The sequence below is a fragment of the Solea senegalensis genome, linkage group LG1, assembly GCF_019176455.1.
Source record: "Solea senegalensis isolate Sse05_10M linkage group LG1, IFAPA_SoseM_1, whole genome shotgun sequence".
NCBI lineage: Eukaryota > Metazoa > Chordata > Actinopteri > Pleuronectiformes > Soleidae > Solea > Solea senegalensis.
This window is the reverse complement of record NC_058021.1, coordinates 2,284,563-2,294,212: the sequence shown is the minus strand read 5'-3', so window position 1 is coordinate 2,294,212 and position 9,650 is coordinate 2,284,563. Positions and strand designations below refer to the sequence as shown.

The 9,650-nt window shown below is 41.4% G+C and overlaps 1 protein-coding gene across 3 annotated transcripts; it reads right to left on the bottom strand.

Annotated features, from left to right (window-relative positions):
• Window positions 1–3,593: 3,593 nt before the first annotated feature.
• On the bottom strand, window positions 3,594–9,134 carry dtx3l1 (deltex E3 ubiquitin ligase 3L1). Of its 3 annotated transcripts, none has more exons than XM_044020106.1 (6): window positions 8,788–9,134; window positions 8,295–8,364; window positions 7,304–7,386; window positions 7,069–7,220; window positions 5,839–6,047; window positions 3,594–4,526 (listed from the first exon to the last, which is right to left on the bottom strand). In XM_044020106.1, the coding sequence occupies exons 1-6, from the start codon at window positions 8,876–8,878 to the stop codon at window positions 4,457–4,459; spliced, it is 675 nt and encodes a 224-aa protein (XP_043876041.1). In that variant the 5' UTR covers window positions 8,879–9,134; the 3' UTR covers window positions 3,594–4,456. The 3 variants fall into 3 exon arrangements, with proteins under 3 accessions (XP_043876041.1, XP_043876058.1, XP_043876048.1); XM_044020123.1 differs by lacking the exon at window positions 8,788–9,134 and adding an exon at window positions 8,450–8,679; XM_044020113.1 differs by lacking the exons at window positions 8,295–8,364; window positions 8,788–9,134 and adding an exon at window positions 8,241–8,282.
• Window positions 9,135–9,650: the final 516 nt, after the last annotated feature.

Below are 9,650 nucleotides of genomic sequence, written 5' to 3'. Positions count from 1 at the left end.
TTTAGCAACTTTCACATCAAATCTTAGGTGTCATCCACTTATTCACATATATTTCTATATTTTTCCAAACAGTCAATGGACTCGTATTCCCGGTAGTGTTGAGGGTCAGCAAGGAATGAGAATTCTAAACCTCTGAATAGTGATGAAGAGAATAAGAATGATAGATGGTTTGAAGCTCTCTCTCCCCATCCCACCTACCCCTCTCTCTCTCTGTCTCCCTCTCTCTCACACTCACACACTCACACACATAACCCCTCTGTAGAATATGTCTACATAGTCATTGTTGAGTTTCTGTGAAGGGGTAACGTGAGAGCACAAGGGAATGTACGTGTCTTGTGTGCTGTGCTCTGGGCTCTGATAGCATTGTCATCCGTTTGCAGGGTTGGAAAGGACAGCTTATTGAGGAATAAAGAGTGGGAGGATGAATATAAAGGAAGTATTTGAAAGCATATCCCTCTAAAGGTCTAGAGCCTTAGGAATGACTTTGCTGGCCTGATGTCACACAGGAGAAGGATAGAGCACACACAAAGAATTACAAATACTACTGGTAAATGGTGTGTATTGATGTATGTATAGCTTTTCTAGTCTTTCTATTCTTGACGGCCACTTTAGGAGCTATGTGTTTGGCGTCCGTTAGCCTGGTTTCCAAATCAGCAATAATATCTTTAGCACTGGAAATGCAGTTTTCTGCTTCTCCGATACGTTGACCAGCAGCAAGAACCCAAGGACTGTGTGACGTACATGTAGTACATGTAGTACATGTAGTACAAGTACATGTTTCCCCCGGTTGTTATGTGTATGTAACTATAGCTAGCTAGCTTAGCTTAAGACATCTGCCCTGATGCGGCTCAAGGTTGCCCGCACACATCACTCTTACTTGAACCACTTTTGAACTGTTGAACTTCATTCATTCATTAACTGTTAACCTTTTGGCCTATGAACTGTGCTCACCCCCAACTCTAGGAATTGATGGACTTTTGTCTTTTCACTGACCCCTGGAGTATGGCCCGTGCATTCAGAACCCGGACTGTTGACAGCCTTAAACACTGGCAGCCCACACCGGCACCGAGGCCCTTCAGTTGCTCCCAGCCTTCATATCAAAGGGGGGACTGTTGGGGCTTAGGCCTGCACCTGTACTGTCCTTCACTGTTCTTCATGAGCAAAGCAAGTTTTAGACTCTTTAGGAAATCCCTCTTTTTCCAAGACAAAGGACATTTAACTTTGCGGTTCACACCTACGTGTGAAATTCCAAAAGCAGGATCCTGATGTCACTTTGGCCGTGTCTGCTTTGCAGCGACCCCCCGCTGGCTGTGTTCGCCTCTTCATCCTCGCCTCTTCATCCCTAACCTCACGTCAGCAGCAGCTGCTAAGCTCTGTGACTCGCAGGGACAATGAAGACGCTGTAACTCACCTCTCCGCGTGTATGGCACCTCGGCTGCTGCAGCTACTGCATGTGTGACAGATCACAAGCCTGATCATCATCACAGACACACACAATTCACACTGGCTTGGTTTTTGTTTTTACCTGCGGTTTAAACTGCCATCCACTCACGCTACACATGATCCTGTCATTCAGAGAACACGTGCTTGAAGTTCCCTCCTTGCAGATTCCTCCAACACGGATGCCATCTTGAGTCCAACACGTGCACCTACAGCCATGCTGCTGTGCACGTGTTTTGACTTTACTTCCTGTCAAGGTGAGGTAAGGTGAAATCAATGACAGTAACACCTACTCCTTCAGAAAACATGGTCACAGCAATGTGTCTTGCAAATGTCTTCATTGTCCACACAGAAAGAAGACCATGATGCAATATCACTATCAAGGCAGAGACAATAACATTACACCAGGCTGCCACCTTGTGACCAAAGTCTATAACATTAAGTGAAACTGTGGTCCATCTGCTGGTTAACCAATGTTTCAGCTCAAATATAAACATGTGCATTAACATCAAATAACTTAATGCTCAATCAAAGACACTAGCACAGGCCCCCAATGTCCCTTCATGTAATTATCAGACACACAAACAACTTTGTTTTTGAGAAAAACACACTCTGTGTGTGGGGTCAATTAAAGAGCTTAAAGAAACGATGCCGGGGAAAAACTGTGTAGAATAGACGATTGCGTCTGTTTGAACAACAGCTCAATTCAACGTGGCAAAAAAAGAAATGTGAGCTCCTGTTGTGCGTTTACCCTCAGAACTGACTTGCATTGCTGCCGCTGGAGCTGCAAACAGTTCCAGCCTCCCTGTTGTGTGTGTTTGTGTGTTGTGGTGAAGACGGATCTGACAGGCTGCGTGACCTGCCACTTCTGGACAGATGAGTGTGTATGAGCGTCCAGGAGAAAGTGGTTTAAGAAGCTCCTGGATGACAGAGGCCTCCCAAATGAGATTATACCTTATTGTGAGTGCAAGGACCTGGCAGTAATTCAGTTTGAAGAGAACATCAAGCCTGCATTAAACTGGGAAAGTTCGCACTTGGCAGGATGGACCAATAACGGAGCTGCTAGGCTATAAATAGGGCATAAAGGTAGAAGAGAAAAATAAGACCAATAAATTGTGAGTCTGAGTTTTTCCTCAACATAGTGTGTCTTTTCACATAGTAATGGAATCTATTAAGTCGCTGTTACGATTAAGAAAGACTGAAATAAGAACAATTGCTGCTGCATCCATCTCCTGGCTCGCATCATCTGGGTGATGTCTGAGTCATTGTGCCCATAGCAGCACAAGATGCAGAGTGGGATATTTGTCCCCCTCCAGTTCACGCTGAGCATCATAAAAGGGCTCCAAAAATGACATGTCTTCAGAGATGTGCACTCCTATGAATTTGAAAGAGTGTACTCGTTCCACACAGACCCCGTTGATGTAGAGTGGGGCTGGGTCTGCCTTGCCTTTCCTAAAGTCCAGGATTATTTATTTGGTTTTTGTAGTGTTTAGTATAAGGTTGTTTGCTGAACACCACGCTGTCAGGACTTTGACCTCGTCTCTGTAGACCGACTCATCTCCACCCGCGATGAGCCCAACCACAGTGCTATCAACTGCAAACTTTATAAAAGAGTTTGAGAGAGGGGTCGGGGAGCAGTCAAACACAATCTTGGGAGTGTTAAGGTGTGGGAGAGTTGGGGGCCAAGTCTGACTGGAAATCCTTAATCTAGTGGCAGACGGGGGTGGAGAGGCCCAGGTGGGAAAGTCTCCCAACTAGGATCTCCAGGATGATGTTATTGAAGGCTGAGCTGAAGTCCAGGAAGATCATCCTGACAAAGTTCCCCCAGATGCTCCTGGTGGCACCTTCAGTGGAGCGGTTTGTCCTGTAGGACTGATGGGGGTCAAGAGTGGGAGGTAGACAGGTCTTTATGTGCTGTGAGACTAGTTTCTCACAACACTTCATCATTACAGGCATTACAGTGTTGGTGAAGTTTATCAGGAAGTCGTACTTTAGGCCCAGATTAATCAAATCTTTCTCGACTAGAAGTGAAAGTAGCCTGACATGTGCCCGATAAAAAAGTAAACATTAACAAACAACAGAAGCACCAAGCCGGAGAGCTAAAAGCCGCCATCATCGCCAAGACAATAATAAATACAAGAGCAAAAGTAATGTGATGGAAGGATGCTTTCAAAATATTTTATTTGTCAATCTCATGACTGTCAGTGCATCCAGTGTTCGGTTCGGTACTTTTTACCCTATACATGATTCCTTCAGGGATTATTAGAAAGTGCAATGTAAAGTTCCATGGTTATGCAGATGACACACAGCTATACTTATGGATGAGGCCATATGAAACTAGGGTGTTTTTGTGTCAGCAACAAACAGAGACTGAAAACACAGCTAGAGCAACAGCAGCAGCAGCTTTGGAGAAGCATCAGTAGAGAGCAGTGACAACGTAGACGAGGAAAAATGAATGGACTGTAAAAACATGTTACACAATATATTCCCTGCCAACGTTAAAGAGAGAAAAGTGTGTCAGCTAACTTTAGCTGAAACTTTATAACTTATCTATGCAGGAAACAAACAAATGCCACTGTGGCATCTGTCTTAAAAACTTAGACCCTTGTTTTTCATCAGGCATTTTAGTTTGGGTAACATTCAACTTTAACTTTATTCATTTCTGATCCATGGCTGCAGCTTGCTACGTTTGACCATCCCACGTGTTAAAGTGCCACAATTAGTAAACTGGTAATGTCATAACAGGACAAAACACAACTTCAAACCACTGTGAATATATTGGCAGTAAACATGTTTTTGTAATTGCTGATTAATATTTTATACATACATACATACATACAGTTCCTTTAATATTTTTGTATAAGATTATTTGTGTATGACACATGCTCTGATTGACTGAGATTGATTTATCAAGACCTCTTATGTCTCACTTGGTTTTACAGTAGAAGGCAAGTTCATTGACTAATCACTGATAAAGTGTTTTCACTGCTTTTATCCAGCACTGTGTATCGCCGTGTCATTCAATGCCTTTATCCTTCAATAGTTTTCTCACGGTCTCCAGGTAGTCCGAGTCTGGATAATCATCACTGAGGAAACAAATTACACAATGACTTTAACTTAAAATTAATTAACACATATTTTACCTTCATCCATTCACACTTCCAAGATGGACAACCGATTCAATTTTATTTGTATAGCGCCAAATCATAACGTACATTATCTAAAAGGCACTGTACACAGTGAGCAAACACTAAACACTAGGCATCAGTGGAGAGAAAAAAACTCCCTTTTAACAGAAGAAGAAATCTCTGACAGGACCAGACTCAAAGATGTGCAGCCATCTGCATCGACTGAGTCCTTGTTAGTGCTCTAAGGACTGTGCTGACTCTGTTTTCATGTCTATTGCTTTAATCCTTGCTGCATCTTTGCTAGTACAGGGGCAAAGTCAGATACAGTTGACGATTGATTGACAGGGAAATAGGTGGGAAATAAACTGAGTTCTCTATTGGTTAGCAGATTCAAAAACAAAAAAACACATGAAGAAGCGAAAACACACACAAACCCCAAAACACACACAGGACAGAGAACATACACAAGTCCCAAAACACACGCAGAACAGAAAACACACAAGTCCCAAAACACACGCGGGACAGAAAAACACACAAGTCCCAAAACACCCAGAAAACACACACAAACCCCAAAACACACACACAGGACAGAGAAAATACACAAGTCCCAAAACACGCAGAGAACAGAAAACACACAAGTCCCAAAACACATGCAGGACAGAAAACACACACAAACCCCAAAACACATGCAGAAGCAAACACACACAAACCCCAAAACACACGAGAAACGAAAACACACACAAACCCCAAACACATGCAGAAACGAAAACACACAAACCCCAAAACACACGCAGAAACGAAAACACACACAAACCCCAAAACACAAGCAGAAACGAAAATACGAGCATAGTAGTGGAAGTGGGTCTGTGGGAGCACTCGTTTTCATGCAGCTCTACGATACGCTGGGACTAGTTAGTCTACCTAACTACCTACCTACCTCTGCCTGCTGGTTGAGACAATTATAGCAACATTCAGATGTGAAATGCAAATTGTGATCACAGTAGTTTAATGCACTTAATTTCAAAATATAATCATGGATCAACGATGAAGAGCTCTATTTTGCTGTTCAGTAGGGAACTGAAATATTCAACATTGTTTAATTAAAAATAAATCTCTAGAAGTTTAGAACACTTTGTCGTACCAGCCACTACAGCTGTTGTTTTTATTAGTTATTCACAGGTTACATTACACTAGAATCATTTGCAGAGCATTTAATGTAGACTTCGCTTTGAGTTTTGGGCATTTTGAAGAAGTTGAAATCATTACTCACATTCTGCTCTCTCCATCTGGATTCATTTTTAAGGGAATGGAAGCTGTGACCTTGTCCTTTCCGTCTTTGCCAGTGGCTACAGTGAACAAGAGCTGCTGGTAAAAGGCCTTGTCAACCAGCCTGAGAACCCCCCTACCCTTGAAATTGTCAGGCAGGTAAGTTGTACCTTGCAGCCCAGCATACGTTTGGCCAGGGTGAGGGTGTTTCTCCTGCAGGAAGAGAAGGCAGGTTTCAGTGCTAGTGATGCTAACAACAGTTCTTTTCGGTGTACTGAATCTTTAGAATCAGTTCACTAAAAAGATTCATTTAAAGTATTCGTTTAGCAAATAGTTTTTAACCTATACTGTACATGCTTCCTTCAGGCATTATTAGTGCAACATACAGTTCCATAGTTATGCAGATGACACACAGCTATATTTATAGCTGCCACTAAATACACCAAACCCCCTCTGTTAAATAGAGATTTTAGAAATATCCTTGATAAATGTTGAAGTTTAACACAATTTTCTGGAATTTTAGGCATTTTATAACTGATCTAAAATTTGACATTGTTCTGGGATTTGCTGAGTTCAAGCTGCTGAATCACTGAACTGGTGAACTTATACACTGATATGTACAGTTCACTCAGTGAGAGAACGAATCACTTGATGTATGCATGCAGTACATGTGCCGTTTCCTGACTGCGAGAAAAACTGAGACGTCTTTGTATTAAATTAAAAAATAAATTAGTGGTATTACAGTAGAGTGTGAAAATAATTATTTACACAGACACATGGAGATTCCCCTCAGTTCAGCTAACGAAATAACACTATTCAGTGCTGCAGCAAAGGATCAAGGATTAGGAGTTACTGCTCTCTCCCTGCACCAAAGTCCTGAGAAAAAAATACAATGATTTTACATCATGACACAAAAATGTGTTATGTGTTTGAACTCTTTTGTTCTTATTTACCTCAGTGGGCACAAATGTACACAACAAGGATGCAATAGATCAGCACCTTATATTTTCAGTCAGGACTTTGGTGTAGGAGAGTGGGCCGTTGAACTTCATAGTCCGTATCTGGTAGGCCACATACTATTGCTGGCACGCCAGGTTTGGATTGTGGGCCCCCAATTGCTAACCACTGCCCCAAAGATAGATGAAACAGACTATACTGTGGTAATGTTATCAGGATATTCCAGTAAGTGAGTAGTGAGTATTGAAAGCTAGAAAACCAGTTACTAGTTACTTACTGTTTGTATTCCATCTGGAAATATGAAGGTGATCTGTATGGTGTTGTCATTGGAAAACCCTGGCAGGCCTCTGTGTAGGATTTCCATGTTCATCTGGCCCTCGGGTTGGCAGCCATTTGGTCTGTAGTTAGTTCCATTCACCCTGTCATTAGCTGCACAAAGAGTAGGCCAACGAGAGTTCAGTTATCCAGAGCTTTCCAGACAAGGGAAATGTGAAGAGTGAATTGTGAAAGACCTTGTTGTGTCAATGATGGAGGACCTTGTCCATCCAGGTAGCGGTTACAGTGGAGCTTGTCACTGCTCTGGCCAGCGCCCATACTGAGCAACAGCAGACCAACACACACACAGAGAGGGGAACAGATCCAAAGGTTTGACCGACTACAAATGATATATTATCTACAAAAATCAACATAATTAAGGACATTTGTGTTTGTTGTAACAATGTTTCTTGATAATAAATCTCATACTGTTGGAAAGTCGGTTTATTTTCCTTTTAAAATGTGCCAATTTGTAAGGAAAGTGCGTTTGTGGGTTGAGCAGCAGACTTAGCGATATTAATGAAAATCAATAACCCGATATTTTTGGGGATTTTGCCGATAACGATTATTGGCAATAGTTTGCAATCCTCAAAATGTGATGACGAGATGAACATGGATCTTTGACAACAAAAAACATACACACACACACTGCCTGTGAAAACACTCATTTCACTTGACTTCCTGTACTAACTGTAGGCATGAGGATGTTCCAGAGATCTCAAGAATGCTTACTTCCATTTACCAAATAAAGATTAATCCAGATAAACCTGTCTGACTGAAAGTTCCTGGAGCCATAATCCTGACTCCAATAACTTAATGAATTTCAACGTAGTCCCCAGTAATCTCAGTCCTCACTTATGATTACTGATATAGAAAGTGGACTTGAGTAGACCAACAATGCAAATCCTTATATATATATATATATATATATATATATATATATATATATATATATATATATATATATATATATATATATATATATATATATATATACACACACACACATATATAAAAAAGAAAAGTAAAGAGTAATTCAGAGTTATAAGTCAGAGGTCATTTGGATTGTCTAGTTATTGCAGGAGGTTTTTAGTCACTACAACAAATAACTAAAGAAATGGTTCAGCTTCTTACATTACATACAGTCCAGTCATCAGCAGTGTAGTGTTGTTATACTCTCAGCAGTACCTGTTGCAATGCTGTTCCTCAAATTGTAGTAAATGGCTCGTGCTTTCTTCTGTCTCCTGCTGGTGCTGTCCTGTTTTTAGGATGTTTGTTCAGTTAATGGTGACAAGAGACACAGAGACAGAGACAGAGACAGAGAGGTGGGTGTGTCACGTTACCCCATTATCATGTTCAACTGGTGTAGCAGCTTTGACAAGGACTGTTTAATGTGCGTGTGTGTGTGTGTGTGTGTTGTCCATTTCTGAGGAAGTGTTTGTGATGCATAGTGAGACAGGTAGACTGAAGGCGTGACAGGGGCGTGACAACAGAAAAAACAAACAAGATACAAAATCTCAGGACACTTTGATGTAATGATCACTGGCCATTCATGTATTATAGTTAACAGTGAAAGGTTTTCTGTTTCAAACATTGAAAATAAAATTATTTCAAGAGAAATACATGAGACGCTCCACGCAGTCACCAGAAATTCACCAAAAATGTATCAATAAAAACTCACTTGAAACGAGGGACACAAAATCAAGGAGCGTGACACAAGGCGAGGACATGGACGTGGGCTGGACGAGACATGAACGACGACACTCTGGCATTAGACACTAAATACACATGAGGGCGGGGCCACAGCTGGAAACATTCAGGCAATCAAAGGAGATGACCAGACTGGTGACACATGGAGGAAGAGCAAGTGGCCTGAAATGAGAGGAGAGTTGCTCTTTCAAAATAAAACACAGGAAGTCACAAGACGAAGACAGGACAGGTGTGACAGTATTTCTGTCCCAGATAAAAACTTAGAACAGACGAGGATACGAATGTTCATTAGAGTTGATAAAACACATGTTTAACATCCAGTTAAATGCCAAACGTTTCTAAAGTTAAAAGTTTCAAGCAGAAACAAGAACATAAACTGGTATTTTCACTAGGAAAGACATCAACAAATGTGCCGGTCTAATGTCATTATAACAAAACCATTTACCCAAGTAAGTGACGGGAGAAAGCAGAGAGACTGTGACAAATGTGCCGTTGCTATTAAGTGCTAAGGAATTCTTTTTATACCCTGAAAACAAATGGAGACATCAGCGATATTAAAAGAGACAAGGCTTCGTTTAACCTACTTGGAGCAATTTGTTTGGAGTTAATAGTCTGTTGTGGGAGACTTTATTAGCATTGAGACAAGTGGATCACATCCAGTCTGAAACGTCCACAGTCGCTGTCACTTCTCATCACATCAATGCTGCGGCTCCTTCAGAGAGGGAAACACTGTGTGTGTGTGTGTGTTTGCTGAACGTAGAACTGTGTGTAGTGCTGTTAAAGGTAGTTTAACCTCAGGTAGTCTAACAACCAGAGGTTTGATGGTTGTATTGT

Bases quoted from the DNA above. Each gene is read 5' to 3' on its own strand.
- dtx3l1 (XM_044020106.1), bottom strand. From the start codon at position 8,878: ATGCCAGAGTGTCGTCGTTCATGTCTCGTCCAGCCCACGTCCATGTCC. The intron at 6,048-7,068 runs GTAAGTAACTAG...CTCTTCCTGCAG, and splicing joins TTCCAGATGGAATACAAACA to GAGAAACACCCTCACCCTGG. The intron at 4,527-5,838 runs GTGAGTAATGAT...TTGTTTCCTCAG, and splicing joins CCAGATGGAGAGAGCAGAAT to TGATGATTATCCAGACTCGG.